The sequence below is a fragment of the Meleagris gallopavo genome, chromosome 4 (assembly GCF_000146605.3).
Source record: "Meleagris gallopavo isolate NT-WF06-2002-E0010 breed Aviagen turkey brand Nicholas breeding stock chromosome 4, Turkey_5.1, whole genome shotgun sequence".
Taxonomy (NCBI): Eukaryota; Metazoa; Chordata; class Aves; order Galliformes; family Phasianidae; genus Meleagris; species Meleagris gallopavo.
In genome coordinates this window covers 28,490,758-28,509,186 of record NC_015014.2, presented here as the reverse complement: position 1 = coordinate 28,509,186, position 18,429 = coordinate 28,490,758, and the positions used below count along the sequence as shown (strand labels likewise).

The window sequence follows — 18,429 nt, the reverse complement described above, 5'->3', positions numbered from 1 at the left end:
TTTGAAAATGCTTGACTTGAGAAGTGACGCAGACAATGGACTAGAACAGTGAATCAGTTCAGATGGAAAAGACTCGATCATCAAATCCAACCATCCACATAACACTACAAGTCCACTACTAAAACATATCTCTAAACACTACATTCACATATCTCATAAATGCCTTCAGGGATGGGGGGACTCTGCCACCTCCGCCGGCAGCCTGTTCCAAACCCTTTCCATGAAGAAAATATTCCTAACATCCAATCTAAACTTTCCCAGGAGCAATGTGAGTCCACTGCCTCGTGTGCTATCCCTGGTTACCCGAGAGAAGAGACCAACATCCACCTCACTGCAACCTCTTTTCAGGTAGTTGAAGGGATCAACGGGGTCTCTCCTTAGCCCCAGTTCCTTCAGGTGCTCCTCATAAATATTGTTTTCTAGATACCTATGACGGCTAGGTAAGTGGGCAGATTTTCAAAAGCCAAAAAAAGAGGGTGTTAAAATCTGAGATTTTAACAAGCAGCCAAACTCAGGATAGCAAGTTCCTTCTAACTCAGCTTTAAAGAAGGGAGCAGACTGGACTTGGTTGCAGCTATCTGAATACACGCACCATCTGTGCCACAAACGTTAAAGGACCCATTATGTCAATCATGAGTCACAGGACATCACATCTTGCTCTCAAGCACAGCAGAGAGGCAGTGACTCTGCCAGTCTACTTATTAAGTGTGGGTGGTGGGAAATGTGTTTGAAGAAGCAAGTATTTTAAACACATGTATTAACCATGGCTCTTGACTGGTTGGGAGCTTGCAGCTGGAAGAGGAGATCAAAAGAGTTTTCTGGTGCATTTTTGTTGCTGTTGTTTGTTTTGTTTTTAATACTAACAATTCATTAAACTGAAGCTTGTAACAGGAGACTGAATCTGGGGGGAATGGCAGAGAAAATAGTATTTTCAGGCTATGTGAATTCCCACTTTTCCCTGATGTGGAGGAGATCCCTGTCTTCAAACATCCCCACAAAATTACAAGATGTATTTAAGAAGTTTCTATAAACTGTGAAGATACTCAGACCTACCTATAATGATAATTTAAGAGGAAAGTATTTAATCACAAGCAAAAAAGTACTTCAGGAAGTAACTAAGGAAAGCCATTCCCAACCTGAAACCTTCATTCCAAGTGGTAAATGGCATGAAAATCAGAACCCTTTTTGAAAATGTTTACTTCCCTCAGCTGACCAAATAGTAGCAAAATTGTTTGAAAAGTTTACCCCCACTTATGTGTGCTACATACTTTGTAAATCTGTCCTAAGCCTCTTTGTCTATTTCTTCTTTTTTTTTCCATTTCCTTTTCATTACAGTCATGTTTTCCATTCACTGCAGTGATCTCACTGGAATATTTAATATGTAGTCCAGAAGTCTCCCTGAATGAAAAACCCACTCTGAAGTCCATGGGATTATTCACACTGATTTCAATGGGCACTGTCCTGGACTCTCAAGCTCAGCACAGTATTTTCCCAGCTAATATCTATGTATGCATAGATAAACGAGATAAACGAGGCAACATGAATGCTTACATCAAACCACATATGCTTATGCTACTTGATTAACTGGGTAACAAGCTGCATTATTTATGACACTGATAAGATATGAATTGATGATAGTGATTTATGATGTTGATAATAAATTCCTGATAATTTGCCACTGTGTTTAGTACCTACCAGTGCAATTTCTCTTCCCTGCATTTGTCTCATTTCTGTTTGAACAGTAACATACGGGTCCCACAGCATCATGGGGCAATGAGCCGTATCATGTGAAATAGTAGTTCAGGCTGTCTGATAATTGCACACTGTCTGCTCTTGGTTCTTTTAGGAGAAGAATGAGGGATTGCTCCCCACTCACCTTTTCTATACCACTCCTCTTCTCCCATGGGAATCTCTTTCCCAAGCTGTGTGATGCGTTCCATTTGATTTCTTCTGTGTCAAAGCAGTTCTGCTCTGATCACTCCCACATCTTCCCTCCCCCTTCCAATCCTGTCTTCTTTATACCCTTTTTACAAAAATGCACAGCTACTCAAGATGAGCAATATGTTTAACTTAAAAGTAGTATAAAATCACCTTTTTTGTTCTCAGTTCCTGATATTCTGCTTGGATTTTTTTTTTTTTCTTTTCCTGTCTCCCTTTGCTGCTGCTTTGTGATAGCTACAGTGACTCTACTTAAGAAGTTATCACTATGTGTGCCTAACTATTGTCACGTTATTCATACATATTGCTCTATACCTACAGAAAGGGAATTTTACCCGTGGTTTTATTTCCCAGATGCTCAGCATACTGAATTTTACTGCAACTCTTTGTGGTCCATTTCAGTTCTTATTGTTCTGGATACATTTCATTAAAAACTTATGTGGCTCACTAATTCTGTTTTCCAGATAAATTTCCAATATGTTGAACAGCATCAGCCTCCAATGATTTGTATGAAATTCCACTTACATCCTCCCTGCATCGCAAAAACTGGCTATTTAGATCTGCTTGTTTTTTTGTTTTTTTTCTCTGTACCCTTATTTCCTATTAGATATTTTACTCTGTTGTGAAAGGGGCTATCCCTTGGCAATTCAGTTTCTTTAAAGCTTTTCTACTTAAGCTGGAGCTCTGTTCACACATGTATTAGAAGAGCAGTGGCAAACTGCTTGCCAGAAAGAGCATCATTTGAGTTAGATCTGTCATTAGCCTAGTAAGAGAGCTCTTTTGAAACATTAACCTTCATGTTATCTTTACAAATAAGATTAAGGCTCAGTAATAAGAGAGCATTTTAGGAGGCAGTCGGGAAGGAAGAGGGGAGCCTCAGCCTCACACATGTTAGCAGGACAGTAGAGTATTTGAGGTTTCTTCTGGAAAATATTCAGGTGGAACATACTGTGAAAATCAACTTTAGAAGAAGCAAATGTTCACAAAATGTCTTCTCGCAGCTACAATTTATGTTAATTTCCTGCCACTGTGGTCATTCTGGATAGGAGGGGATCAAAAGTAAAAGCAATGCAAAACTTTACTAAGTTTTCCCAGCCTACAAGCACAGACTTCCAGTGAAACCAGCAGTCCCAGGAGCATCTGAGCTCCCTGTCCTGTGGTAACACAGACACGTGTCGTATGACCAACAGCACTGCAAGTCACCCTCAGGGCTGGTCCTGTACACTTATGCCACTTCAGCAGCATGGATTGTCCCCAGGGAAATTCTGACCACCACCACCACCTTCATTCAGCTCTCCTACAAGCTCGTCTTCCTTCAGTTGAGGGGTAAAACCTCAAATTTAAGTGCTGCATCTCAAAAGACTTGTATGACAGGGGAAAAAAATAAATTTCAGAAGCAAAACAATATACAGAAACTGAGACCAAGTACTGACCAGTAGAGAATACAATACAGCCGGAAATACAACCAGAAGGAGCACTGGAGGTTGAACCAGGGAAAGAGAGGAAATCAAATCCAGAAACCAAGTGTCAGTGTCAGTTGTGCAATCTGTTTTCACAGAATCATCTAAATCTGAATTAGTGAATTCCACTTCAGCTTTTGCTCCTACCCACCACGACATACACGGTATCTGGGAAATGTGTGAGGCACATCTCTGCAGAACAGCATGAGTCCGGTGCCTCCAAAAGGCCGAAGTCAATACGTTCCTGTGTCAGATGCATGCACCAGGGTAGCCATCCCAGCTGCACAACACATGATGTGTCAACTGCTTTACATAGGGTGGGTCAGGAAGAGGCTCATTAAGGAGAAACTCTACAGCTCTGCTTGCAACATCTTTGCATCCTCGACCAGTTTTACACCAAAGCCAAATTACACTGTTTTCAGAAAAGTGTTATTCTACACGGAGACAGAAATCTCTAGAGAATTGCCAGATGAACAGTGTCTAGTACATTAGATAGACATATGCCACTCATCTTTCATATCATTATTTCATTGTTGAGGAGAAAACATACACTTACCTTTTTAAGTTAAGTGTAATTAATTAAACTTAGTAATGTTTACAACAAAGCATTCCAAATTCTGATTATTGTACATAGGCGATGACAGACAGAGCTTCTCCACGAGTACACTTTGCAGTCAGGGAGTCTCAGCCTAACCATTTCCTCTGAGCTGAATTTCTCTCCTGTCTGGAAAGGCCATGACTCCACTCCCTAGAGGTATATACAAAATAATTCCCTCAAAAACAGTCAGTGGAGTTCAGTACACAAATCCCCTTGAAATTCACCCTATTTATAAACTAAGAGCTAACCTCTGAGATGGCTTTCCACAGAAGTATGGTTCACCAATTGGCTAAGACAGACAATGACAGCACATTTTACAAAGGCTGGAGCATTTGCGTGGCATTTCTGGGCAGTGTGAGCTTGTTCCTGTGGCCACATTTTTTTGGTGCATCTGCTGGGAAGCAGTGCTGGACAGAAGTGAATTACATCATTGCTTTGATTACTGAACAGTCCCCACTGTGGAACTTCCCCACAGTGGACCTGAAAGCTATTCCTGAATAATTGGAGGTACCATCACATAGCTGTTACAGATGATAAACAGTTTAGATTTGCTTTTCCCATCCTTGACCCTTCCGTTGACCTTTCAGCTGTAAAATCGGCCACGGCATTATGTGTGAGAAACAGTGTAAATCCCAGCAAGGCCAATGACAATTGCACTCCTGGAACTCTTACATCACTCTCATATCTGCTTATACAATGAATATGCTGGCTTCTATTTATCCCAAACCTTTAAAACAAAGCTAAAACTGTATTATCCTACTGTTGATCCAGTTCTATAAGAGGAAGATTTTGTGAGTACCTCACTGAGATAAGCACCTGAAAGAAGACACCCCCTCCAGCGTTGAATGGTACCTTGGCTAGTCTGTCCTGTCTGTGATACAAGCCTGTTTATGAAAAATGAAAGATATTTGGAGTGCTAATTTCTGTTCCACAGACAATCTGCAGTCTATTTGCTATTCCTTTTTGGCTTTATTTTTAACGGGGCCTTAAAACATATTTTTCCTTAAAATGACAACATTCTTTTCTGCCCTCTTTGTTCATGGGGCTTTGTGTGCTCATAAACAGTTTAAGAGTTCCCTTCACACCTGTGATGCACATGTGTGCCTGTAATAAAGGCTCTCTTATCTATCCTGCAAGGATAAACTTAACAGCACAGTGTTTAAGAAAAAGCACTGTCCTTGTGATTGCAATAAACAGAAGTAAACCCAAACCTACAGCAGTGACATTAAGGTCTGAGCTAGGAGAGAACTTGACCCATGAAGCTCATTAAAAAATCTGCTCTCTCAGGTACTAGGGGTGTCTCTAGTTTGCACTCTGGGATTTAAACTCTCTGTAACCTGAGTTCATTGAAGTGCACTGGTAATAGAAATCACCACTTGTATTTCAAATGAACATCTGCCTATCAAGTGTCTCTGTGCATTAAGGTCTTTAAAAATTCTACAAGTATTTTTTCATGAAGCCATCCAAAGTCTGGATAGCTTTATTAAATCTAAGCACTGGGTCAAATACATGCTCCTCAGTTTGGCAAAATCAGGAGGGAAAGTTAGGAAAAGCTAATCATGAAACTTGGACTTTCAAACTCATTCTTTCAAGCAGCCTATCCTTTCTTCAGCACTCCAGCCAGTCAATCCTCCTACACTTTGAATGACATCCAAAGATAAAAAAATTTTTACACATTCACTAACCATAACAGTGTTGCCTTTCAGCTTATGATCTGTCTACCCCTGCTGTTTAGTCAATGCTTACACCAAGATGCATACAGATAAACAAATAGGTAAATAAAGCTGGAAATTCCTGCATATGAGACCCTTATAAAAATTTTGCACCACTTTGCACATTTTACGTGTTTATACCATACAGAAAATTAGAACTTCCTATTTGTCACATATTCTAGTCACTTCCCTAGAGAAATAAAGGGACAGAGTCTTTCTTATTTCTTCTCCTGGCTCCAGTGTGGGAGCAGAGAGGCCGTGGGGAAGGCGAGCAAACCTGCAGCTCCTGACCAGGCAGCAAATCTTGCTCAAAGATGCAAGGCAGCAGCTTGCATCATCTCAAGGTTTTGCTGCATCCTTCTTTTGGGTCCCTGGACTCCGTGTTCCTTACTTGGAAAATTGTGCCAAAAATGCCAGTTAACATAACCTGAACTATGCTAAAGCCATGCTGCTGCTCAAAGACAGCTCACTCAGAAAACGCCCCCTGGAAGCTCGTTTACACAGTGGGGAGTGGATTGGCATGCAGTAAGACTTCCAAGCCGCGAATTCTCTTTTCAGCTGCCTGCACTGCTCCTGCTGTCCAAGCTCCAAGTTGAGGTCTCAAAAGGAAGAAATCCCCAAGTTGGCCTGACCACAGGACATTTTGGGATCTGCAAGACTGTCTCAGTCTATTTTAACTTAAGCACTGGTACAAAGTCTGAGAGAAATTTATCTTCACAGAGAAAAGCTTAATCTTCTGGTTAGACAACACCACACACTACAATTTGATACTTAGTAAATACTCTCAGAGCTATAATAGTAGTATTCACTTGGTCACTTATCCTTTTAGCAGTAAAAAACAACTGAGACTAAAGTTCAGTTGCAATGTTTTGCAGCTGCTGTGGCGAGGACCCCCTCGGAAAGTAATTTCCAGAGGATTCCTGTTGTTAAAAAACCATTTCCTCAGTGAGGAATGGGGTGTCTGGAAGATAGCAATGGGGACAAAACTAAGCACAGAAGTTTAAAAGCATTCCTGAAGAGCATTTAAAAAACCCTGTATTTATTCAAACAACTGCAAAAACATTTTAAGCTGTTAAGCAGTATAGCCTCTCCACCAAAATACAGACTTGTTGGCCTACCCTTGGATAGATGTTTTTCTTCATTGTCCCTAAAAGGGAAGGTATAGAGGAGAAGGTATAGAGAATGGATGGCAACCTCCTATCTCCCCCAGTCCTCCAACAGCTTCCAGTATTTCCATTCTCAAACACTGACCCACAAGAGTTTCCTGCCCCAAGATCTGGTTGAAATACTTTATTATGAGTAATATACACTGCAAATTTAGTTTTATTGGGAGTAACAGGAACTGAGAGGGTCTGGAAGAACAACTTCAGCCTCACTGAGTAATCTGCAGTGTTTAGCTCACACATCGCAGAGTATGGTTGGTTTGGTAGGTCAGATGGCATCATTATTGCTACCTGAAAGGGTGAAAATCTTACATTTCAGAATTAAAAGTCTGATAAAATTTTCAAACTATGCCAAAAGTGTGAAACACCTGATGTCTACATGTGTACTTGACATGTCCCATCATCACAGGCTGTTGATGTGATGATCCCTCCACACAGAGAACAATAATGATGCCATGGTATTTATCTCTGGAAACACTGCCAAATTTATCATCAGTAAACATACCAGCTGTGCCACCTTTGCTGGTCTGCCAAACAGTCACCCTGTACCCTGTTAGATGACAGCCAGCTTTTTTCTCCCTCCCTGTTTCTTTTGTTATTGTTATCCCCTCACATTACTCAGTGTACACTCTCTCTCTGTGTGAATGTTGTCTGTTAAACATTAAATCACAATCTGGAATTCCTTCTTTGGTAAGGAATGTAATTGTTCTCCCCATCTCTAATGAGGGGATGGTCATTTCACAGCTCCTCTTCCCCTCCCTCCCTCCTGAAGAGCAACAGGGAGACAATACATGAGAAGGAAGAAAAGTTCCCACCCCGCACTCCTCCTCTCAAAGAGACGTAAGTGGCTCACAGCTCAGTCTCTGTATCCTGTGCAACCTAACACCCCAATATAGAGAAGTGGATAAACTTTTATTTCTATCACAAAAAACAAGAGGGTGTCTTAAGCAAGTCCGCTACAAACCAGAAGGGTGGAAGGCTCTGCTGTTTTGCTGTCAACCCAAAAAAGAAGAAACAAACAAGAAAGGCAAGTCTGTGCTGGCCCTGCCAGCTTAGGTCATCAGAACCAGCCATTTTTAACCCAGATGCTGCTGAAGACACATTGAGGAGATAAAATGCATGCCAAGCCCAAAGTTCCCTAACACCACCTTTTGCTTGCAGCTCTACATCATGTTGGACAGAGGTTTTCCTACTTTAAATCCACACTCTGTAAGAACTTGCTATGAACAGAGATCATATACCCTGCCTGTGGTAGGGGAGTTGGGACTTGATGATCCTTAAGGTCCTTTCCAACCCAAGCTGTTCTGTGATTCCATGGTATGAGCAACAGTACTGCTTTGTTATGCTTCACATGAACAGACCCATGGTAAGAAAATTACAGAAGGCACTGCTGCCCACCAGAAAATCTAACCATCCAGGCAGATGGAGTCTTCCTTAGAACTTGGAGCATTAGAAAGCCCTCAAAAGCTGCTTTTATTTGCAACTTCAGGAAGCAACCTCACTAAGCTATGTGAGATGGGAACCTAGCTCCAATTGAAAAGGACTTAGATATCTATGAACTGACTTGAATACTTGACACTGGCCACCTGGAGTACCATGGTGTCCTCTGTAAAACAACAGAGTTCTGCTGAGAGAGAAGAAAACCAACCAACAACAATAAACTCCACCAAACTAAAAGGAGAGGATGAAAGAATATGAAAGCAAAAGGAGTAAGTACAAGATGGCAGCACATCTGTCACTACCTTTTTTTGATACAGATTAAATCTTTCTGACACTTCTGAAAATGAACTCAATTAACTCCAAAGAGATCAGTTACACTAGTTTCATTTCTATTAGTGGCTTTACGAATGATTTGCTCTCTCCCCCCTTTCAGAGCCCTCTTACGCCAAAATACCAAACTTCAGCATCTCTACAGGCTGTCCTGAAGAGATTCACCATTTTGTGTAGGAACACACAATAAAGAACATCCAAAAGCTACTCTGTTCTGTGCAGGGGGGAAAAAAGAATAAGAGTTTTTTTTCCTCAAGAGATGCATTACTTTCAGAGTATTTTCTATCTTTCTACTTACGGTTGAGATTCCAAGAATAAACATTTGCCACATAGCAACATAGGCATGTTCTGTTTGCAATTCTTTTTAACAGGTCCCATTTTCGTCATTTAAGACTTGCAGAAGGAGATCGCACTGACAGAAAGTCTCTACTTCCCTCCATGAGAGCTGCCAAAATGCACAGAACTGAGCCCTGTCCTCTCGCTCCCTGGCCTGATGAGTACGCCTTTAGAGGCATGCACAGCCTGGTTCACACTTACATGATGCACAGAGAATGAGGCAGAGGGCTCGCATAGTGAAGCAACACCTCATTCTCGAGCATGTGCAGAGCAGTCCACCTTCGCTTACTGCTAAAATCACTAAAGCAGTGCCATTTGCACTGCATATGTGCAACATGCATGTCTCCAAGATTCATTACTGCGCATATGAAAATTCAATCATATCAAAGCTTAGCTTTAAGAAAGTCCCAAGGGGCTGAACCATGTGCTTATGCACTTTGAGGGGGGGAAAAAAACCACCCTTAAATTTTCTTTTTTCTTTTTTGGTAACATTGCCCCAGTTTCTTTTTTTTAATAAGAATAAAATACATGCTGAATGAGTGAACTCCACATTCCTTCTGTGTGTTTATCCATCCATTTCATAAATCAAGTTTTGTTTCTGTGCAAACACAAGTATATAAATCATAGATGGATTTAGAGTCAATCGCGAGAAAACTAGCTTTAATGAATAAAACTAATTATTTCATTTGAAAACTGCTGTGCTTTTGACATTTAGCACAACAACATGTATACTTTCATGTTCTTTCTCTCTCTACTTTTTGTAGCTCTTTCAAAAGCAGACTATTCTGCAATTTGGAAATCCCACATATTCACCTATTTTCATTACAACTTGAAAATTGCTTTTTTCATGATGCTTTTTATGAAAGTAAATTTGTAATTCAATCAAAAAAGAATTATTGTACTGAATTGTACTGACGTTCTCTAAAATACTTTTTCAAGCAAAGTTCATTAAAAAAAAAATATATATATAAAATGAATCTGCTCTTCCTTCTTTTGTATAGGCCATTCACATCCATGGACGTGAATCTCATAGAAGTTGGTTTCAACTTAGAGATACCAGAAATGCAATGTAATTCATAGTTGAAAGACAAGCATTTTCAAAGGGTCAACTCTCAGTTATCCAAAGCACAATCAAACTGCACACGAAGCTTTACCAGTGGAGCCAAAGCAAGGAGGCAGCTCCTGCTTTTCTTCCTCATTCCAAAACATCACACAAACCTTGACTTCTTGGACCTGTTACCAACATTTGGTGGCTGCCATGCAGACCCTGTTGGCACCATGCACTGATAGGCCAAGGGGGGGCATGCTGCTGGCTGCAACCTCCAGCCCAGGTGGGAAGGAAAGGTCTCTGCTTTGAAGGTGCTCCACAAACCAAAATTTCTACGTGTATAAAGGGTTTTTTTGGATATAGTCTAACAAGAACTACAGAAGTGGAGAGCCACGCAAACAAACAGAAGCAGGAACTTCATGGGACTCCTTTGTGGAGTTAAATTTTTCCAGAACAGCATTTCCAGAGTGATGCACTTGTACAACTGTGGAAGGATAAGACTCAGCTGAGAAGCCATGAGATACAAAGTGCTTGCAAGACACAGCCAGTATTGAGATAATTAAAGACAAAATTAAGCTTGTGCTATACTGGCATCTGCAAAGCATCAGTTAATCAAACAGTGTGCTAATCAGAGTCATTTTTCTGAGGGAAGAATGAAATCAAGCTTCATCATCTTTTCTGTTGTCCTCAGACTTTGACAGACTTTCCAGACAGAAACTAAATTTCCCTAAGTATTTGCACACCAGGCACTGCATCAGAACCCAAGACATTTTCTAGGTGCTACTGCAACATTAGTAGGAAGTAGTGCTAGAGAAGCCACTTTATAGGTGCTTTTGCTCTGTATTAAGACGTCAAATAATAATAACAAATTAAAGTAGGCACCAAAGCATTACCCAGGAAGGAGCTAATACTCCACATCCCATTTTTGCAATCAAGAGACAAGCCACTCAACTATTTAGCAAGACTGCTGCCAGTAAGCCAGTGTTTCCCAGATTCCACAAAGAAGAGCAAAGAATACATTCTCTAGTGACCTCTGCAGATTTAGCAATCCTGTGCTTTTTTGGTTTGGGTTTTTTTCCTGGTTATTTTTTCTTTTTCTTTTTCATTTTTGGACTATTGCTGGATGTAACTTCTAGGTATTGTAATCAATTTATTTTAATTCAATGGAGAAATAATTCATACTGTCTTGGTTGCTAGCTATTCAAGATATTGTGGTTGCCTTTTTGGTGTCTTTGATACATTCTTTTGTAACGTTCTCAGGGCACTGAAGTCAATTACTAAATTTCATGCTGTTTTACTTGCTACAAAGCACCATCCAAACATTTTCTAGCAAGTCCTTGTGGGTAACTACATCCTGTTTAAGAAGTGCATGCATGTCCACGTGCTGATAGAGATGAGGTCAATGTCAGTGCAGCCATTTTGATTAATGCCTTTATGCTTTGGTCTCTGTAGGCTTAAGCCTCTTAACACAAGAGTAAAAAAAATAAAATCAAATTAAGCCAAGCACATCTGAAACACAAAGACTTCGCTGGTATCTGTCCATCATGCCTCTGTAATGTTATAACTTGTTCCAGCTTTTCTCTCCCTTTTCTCTGTTCCAAACCTCATCCTCTCTCACCCACCCTGCAGACATACCCATCTCCTTTCCTGGCTGTCCTACTTCTTCCCTCACTGCTGCTGCTCCCGCTGTGGGGATGTGGGAGGGCCCGTCCTGGTAGGAGGCACAAACCCAACAAGCTATGTAGTGATGGGGGAAATGGGAGATGCAACCTATTTGGAAGAGTAATGCAAGAATGGCTTTCAGCCAGGGCTTGGGAAAGGTAGAAGGTCATGGAACCTACAGGTTGAAGAAGGGAAATGGCTGGAAATGGAGCTCGGTAGCTCTCAGCCTACCACATCACTGTGCTGGAGGAGGAAACAGTGCTGATCTAGGGAAGAGGAGAGAGGGAACACAACCTGGAGGGAGGAAATCTCAAATGTGGTGAACTGAAATTACTACAGTGCCACCATAAAGAAATCTACGAACAGTTATGACTTGCAATCCTAATTATGATATACAGGCATTTCCCTTTCAGGTGGTGTCACTGTAGCAGAATGACGACACAGTAGAGCTTTCCCTACTAATGCAGTGAAAACTGTATCTAACATGCAGAAAAAGTAACACTGCCAATCCGGCCTCTTTTATTTATGGCTCTATTCACTGCATTTTATTTATTGAGAGAGATGATGTATCCAATATATCCATGACAACTTTCTAGAAGAGGCTAACTACCAAAATGTTGGCTGCTCCCAAAAGTCATTCCTCTAAATCAAGTTGTGAAAGGAAACTGGTGGCAGACAGCATAAAGAACTGAGCCCTCTGAAAAGTAACAATCTCACATGCACCGCACACTACAATTTCTGAGCATTCTTTTCTCTTGTGCACATGCTGTAGACACCTTGTGATTTTCTGTGAAAATGGGAAAACATTAACAGTCTGCAGAAAGGAGAAAACGGAAATAAAAATGAAGAATTGCAATGACAGTGAAGTCTCACTAATTTAGCATATCAGTACTCCTCATTCTCTACTGATCCAAGGCAATAAAGGGAATGAGAACAGAAAATAAATAATATTCCTCAGAAAGACATAAAAAGACAAGTCATGGTAAGATCCGCGCTTGACCTGCCAGTCTCTCTAGCAAGCCAAATCAGCTTACTTTGTTCACACAAAGTAATTTCTTTAGTTTGAACTGGAACTTTGCCTGACAACGAAGCACAGGATCTTTCTTTTCTGGGTAGATGTACTGTAACCACCAGCTGAAATACATCAAGACTCCAGATAAGCCATGAACTATTGTATCCGTTGATTTATAGCTGATTAAAAGACTCCCAAGTTGCTCCTAGTCCCAAGAATTAATGTATTAAAGAAACCTTCTGCAAGCCTGTTGGTCTACCAAATAAGATGCTGGCTGTTGGAGCTCCTAGTGGTTTTGGTGACAGTCCTCTGATTTCCACTGCAGGTATCAGCAGATAGGTTACTGCACACCTCAGAGCTGTCACAGCAGCCCTTGCAAAATCTATTAATTTAAGATTCATAACCCTACTCCTTAATAAAATTATTTCCTATTTATACAAATGACTCAATTCACATTACCAAAATATGAAAGGTACTTCCATTTTCAACGTATTATAAATTCCATTAATACAAAGGATTGTTTTAGAAAAAAAGGCATACACATCTCTATTCTTTTGGCAAATGGCACAGAAAATTTCAATGCAAAGTCCCATAACCTAAACAAATCAATAACTAATCTAATAAAAGAGTAATTTACAGCAATTATTACAATGTCATGTCCTGGTTGAAACCATGTGTCACACCACTGTAAAGAATGCAGCGGCTTACCAATCCGGCAACTAGAAGCAACCAACAATAAAGTCTTGTAGCAAAGTAACTTTTTTTTTTTCCTTCTACAGCAATTCTATGTTAATTGTTTTGCCTCAGAGTGGAGGATCGGAAATAATACCTCCAATTACTGCCAGTAAATCTGAGTCGTTTTCGTGATGTACAGCAGTGTGAGAGCACACGGCTCCCAGGGACAGTCCCAGGTAGAGAGAAAGGAATCATGATCAACAGCCTGACAGGAGGTGAGGCTTCACTCCCTGAGAAGCCACAGCCACCAATCCTCAGGGAGTTGCTTGAGGAAAAAGAGCATAGAGAGGCTTCCTCAGGTAAACTCACAGCAAGTGCTACGTACAGGACATCTTAATGTGTGTGCCACCTCTTCCAGGATTACAGACACTTAAAATGCTTTCTCTGGCTTGAAGTATACCCTGAGAGTTTGTGCCAGTAGCTAGAAATCTATGGCAAACAATTCATGTTTACACTGGCAAAACCTTGCAAATGTAACTTGTGGTCAGCGCACCCTGTTTTCCAGAAGCTAGGTAAATTACACCCAATCATCCTCATCAATGCGATAAATATACACTCAAGAAATTAGGATGGTGCATGCAAAGAAAGATGGCAAGACTTCTCCAAAAGGCAAAATTACCTATCGTGAGTGGGCTGCACAGCATAGCCTCACAAGGACCTGCACTGAAGCACATGAGACAGGTAACATTCAGTGGGAAAATGACCCTATGTACTGACTTTTGGTGAACACAAACAAAAGAAAAACAAGGCAAATGTAAAAGAAAGCATACCATGCTCCTGTATTTCCTCAAGGTGATTTTGCATGATATTTATTACAATCTGCACAAGGAAAGAGTGCAGTACTTCAGTAATATGAAACTTGAGCACAGCATCTGTTACTAAACTTTGCTCAGAGGTAAGGAAATGCAACCAAATTCTGGGTGAATTATAAAACAATTGAGTGGCTAGGGAAAAGAAAGCCCGGAGTAGTTTAAAAACAAATTTACCATGTTTGAAAACAAAAACTATTATCATTATTATTATGCCTGCACACAGAACCAAGTGGTAACGTTCAATTATTAGGAAGCTGATATGAAATGTAACAAATTCAGTGGGTCATTTAAATTTGCAGCTTCTCTGCTGTTTTAAGGAGAACGTAGGCAAGACAGAGACCCTTCGGGCACTGAGTATTTTGCCTTTTTAGTGCTGAATGCTGGCAGCTTTCTTGCTGCTACACTGTTTGTTGTTTATGAAAAGCAGCTGTATTTTGAGGTACTAATAATAACCAATAGTATAAAAACTGTGTTTTCTGGAGAAGTCTAACTCCTTCAACACCACAAGTAAGTAACATTCATACTAGAACTAGAGGATCAATAAGGATTGACAGCTTAAAATACTGCTTTTTAGTTTATCAGAAATAAAGAATGTTTCCTATCAGGCTCTCCTATTTTCAGGTAGGCTTAGAAGGAAAGAGATGGCAAAATTCACAACCAAGTCTGATTTTGGTTTTGCTTTTTTTCCATATAGTTGCTATAATCTTTTATTTTTCCATACACTCAAACTTCATATTCAAGTCCGCAACTCACCACCTATCCCAATTGGTTATAACTAAATAAAACTTCCACAACCGATGGAGTGTATACTGGACAAGAAACCTAGAATTTATTTTCTATCATATTAAGCAAATGAACATGCCCTAAGCCATACCGCCGGAACAGAATGCCTGTTCATTCTCACCACAGGGAAAGATATTAGAGATTAATTTAGATCAACTTACTAGGTAAAATTTTTAGAAGCAAATTTGCTTCACCACTAGAAACTTTTCACCTTGTGCCGCCAGATTTTCCTCATCTATTTAAAATTCTACTCATTTACTGTGTGAGAGTGTCATGGTTTTATATTTTTTTTTGTTTTGGTTTGGCTCTCAGTATTCCGCATCAATACATCATGTAGTATACTGGGAGTTAAAGTGTTAATGCTCCAATTCCAGGCACCTATCCCTATACGTTACAGAAGTCATGGGATCTGACCCTTCCGGGTGGGGCGGTCTCTTACTGCCTGGCAGTGGGTGCTGGAGGGTGCTTTCCTGGCCGTTCCAAGCTTTTCAGGTTTGAATCGGTATCGGGAACTCTCTCTCTCCCTCCTGTTTTATTTGATTTATTAGTCTCAATTTCAATCAGATTATATTATACTGTGTTATCTTGCATTCCGATATTATAATTAGTAAAATAAGTTTTCCTCCATAGATTGGTGGCGCCTGTTTTTTTTGTTTCCTCCCTTCCTTCCCATTTTGTGGGCTGGGAAGGGGAGGGCAGGGGTCTACCGCCCCCCTGTCACGGGTGTAGATTGATCTCGTTAACTCCGTGACAGAGAGTTAACAAGAAGTTTCTTCCTTTACTTCCAGCTGTAGGCAGACAAAGAGATACTGAAGATGATTTTCACTAGATTACTCTTTCTTCCATCAGTTATTGATCCTACAGATAAAAATCAAAGGTTTAAGACCTTCCAATGACTACTCTCACAGTTCCTAACACTTATTTTAATATTATCTCGTGCCAGACAACCCTGAAGAAGTTAATTAATGCAACACAATAAAGCTTTGGAAGCAACATGAGAGGGAGACTAGCAATTCTTTGCATATAGCACGCAGACGGACAGACACTTGAGCAATGAAGCAATGTCCTACCTCTCCTTGCCGGTGATAGTGCTTGGGAGGTTTTCTTATCTGCTCTAGCATTTTCCCCTTCTTACTGCTAGCAAGCTTCAGTCCCTGGTGGATACCTGCAGATCTGTTGGTTGCCTGAGTTGGAGCCTCCCCCATCAGGGTGGACTTGATGGAGTTCACCTTGGAGCTGGAGCTGTCTAGCTGGGAGCTCTCCACGATCAGGACCGCGGCTAGTAAGAGGAGACAGCAGGAGCACTTATTCCACATCAGCACGATCATCTCCCCTCCCCCAGAAGGCTTATCTTTTTTCTTTTGATTTTGATTTTTTTTCTTTTTAAGGAAAAGGGGAAACGTTTGGAAAAAATATCTCCCAGTGTTAATAAGGCAACAGATTTCAATGCCACACACTCAAGGAGCTGAGAGAGACGGGAGAAAAGTAATAAAAAAAAAGAATTCCCTAGGAAAAACAAAAACAAAAATAGTGTCAAGTCTATAGGCACTGAGCAACTAAGCGGGTCTGTGAAGCGGTGGCTTTTTCCTCCAGATTCTTGAGCAGTCCAAGCAGTTCTCTAGTAACTCAGAGCAACAGGCTGCGAGACAGCGCAGCCGGGCAGCTGCCGCCGGCACAGTCCCCAGCACGTTTGTTCAGCTCCAGAGGAAGGGCGGCGAGCAAGTTACTTCCCCCACTCCTCCTCTCCTGCTGTATAAGCCAGCAGAGAGGAAACTCAAACCAGATCCAATCCAAGCAGCACCGGCAGAAGCTGGGCTTCGTTTTCTTTCACTCTCTCTCTCTCCCCCTTCTCTTTACTTTTTATTCCCCTCCTCCTTTTTTCTGTCTTTTGCCCCAGCCCATGCAGTCAGCGGGAGCGAAAGCACAATGTCTCCTCCTCCTCGTCTTCTTCCTCCTCCTCCTCCTCCTGCTCCTCCAGCCCACCCGTGGCAGGGTCATGAGGCTGGGGGCAGAGGCTTTTGGGCACTCAGGCTGCCTGGCGATCCCCTTGCACTCACAGGGAAATCCAGCAGCTGCTCACTGGCTCTTACTGCTGCTTTGCCCTTCCTGGGATCCACAAGGCAGCCTGCTTGTGCCAAGCGCGTTAAAATTTCAGACTTAAAATTTCATTTTAATTTCATTTCAATAATTCATTTCAATTTTTTTTTTTTACTCAGTTTCATGTAAGGGGTAAGGAATGACAAACTAAGTAAAATAAGTAACTCCTGATGACATTTGGAAGGAAATGTTTCAAGAAGACCAGAAAGCAGTTTGCAATCTCACAAGACAGTGATAAAAGCCAGTCCTTTCTGATTGCTTTAGACTTGACTTTTGCCACCAAACCCTCACCCCTCTCAAGCCCCAAAGCCAGTGCAAGCAGCTAGCAGAATGGCAGGAAAGGCTCTGGCAGCCAATTTTCTTAGAAGCTGACAGCAATCAACACACATACAAATCTGTAAAAGCACAGAGAAATAGGCAACTTGGACATGTATGAGCAGTCTATGTGCCTATGTGCATGGGTAGCCTCACACAAGGGAGTAAGTTGCTCACCCACCTGTTCACACAGGCCCAAGCTGAGATGGGGAAATATAAACCAGTGACAGCTCCCTGATTTCTAATAAGAAGTCAATCCTGAATTTCCTCTTCCTATTATCACTGGCTGACATAGTCACATTTTGTGTTCTTGCTGGGAATAACACAAGTTACAATTCATATCTCTTCATCATGTTCTCCATATAAGTCACAACAGAGGCTTAGTGCTAATCTGCCCCGCTTTATATATGGTACCAAATTCATATAACACCTGCAGGTTTTGCTTCACTGGGTGCTGTAAGACCACATGTTGTATCTGTGCTTTGGCTGTGATATATCACATCTTTACAAAAAAAAAATTAAAAAAAAAAATCCACCTGTGCTTTTTTTTTTTTTTTTAAAAGAGGAAGCAACAGAAATTTATAAGTCAGCAATGGAGCACTGACCACCAAAGTCGCCTTGGATAAGGGAGGATTACAAAGAAGGTAAAATAAGCTGATGAGACATACAACGAGAATCCATGACAATAAGAAACACAATACGATGACCTCATGCAAGTATCATCCAGCTCTTCTTGAAATACATGGACATGTGTGGTACTGAAGGGAGGCACGTAGCATGTAAAAGGGCCAGAAGACCGTAAGCGTCTGAATTAAATATCTATTAGGAACGTATTAAAATTACATAATAAATATAAGAAGCAAGTTGCATTCAAACTTCCTTGAAGTAAATAAGAGAATCCCCGTAAATTCAGATCCTTAAGAAATGTGAAGACAGTGAGGAAGAAAGCTCAAAGCTTTTCAGACATTCAAAGACAGATACCCAAACT

At 40.9% G+C, this 18,429-nt stretch overlaps 1 protein-coding gene across 2 annotated transcripts in view; it reads right to left on the bottom strand.

Annotated features, from left to right (window-relative positions):
* Positions 1-17,075, bottom strand: part of DKK2 (dickkopf WNT signaling pathway inhibitor 2) — a 40,678-nt gene extending 23,603 nt beyond the window's left edge. The window contains exon 1 of one of the 2 annotated variants that reach the window (XM_010709803.3): positions 16,100-17,075. In XM_010709803.3, the coding sequence (XP_010708105.1) occupies positions 16,100-16,357 (258 nt within the window). In that variant the 5' untranslated portion in view covers positions 16,358-17,075. The remainder of the gene's footprint in view (positions 1-16,099) is intronic. The other variant, XM_010709802.3, reaches the window with a different exon arrangement.
* Positions 17,076-18,429: the final 1,354 nt, after the last annotated feature.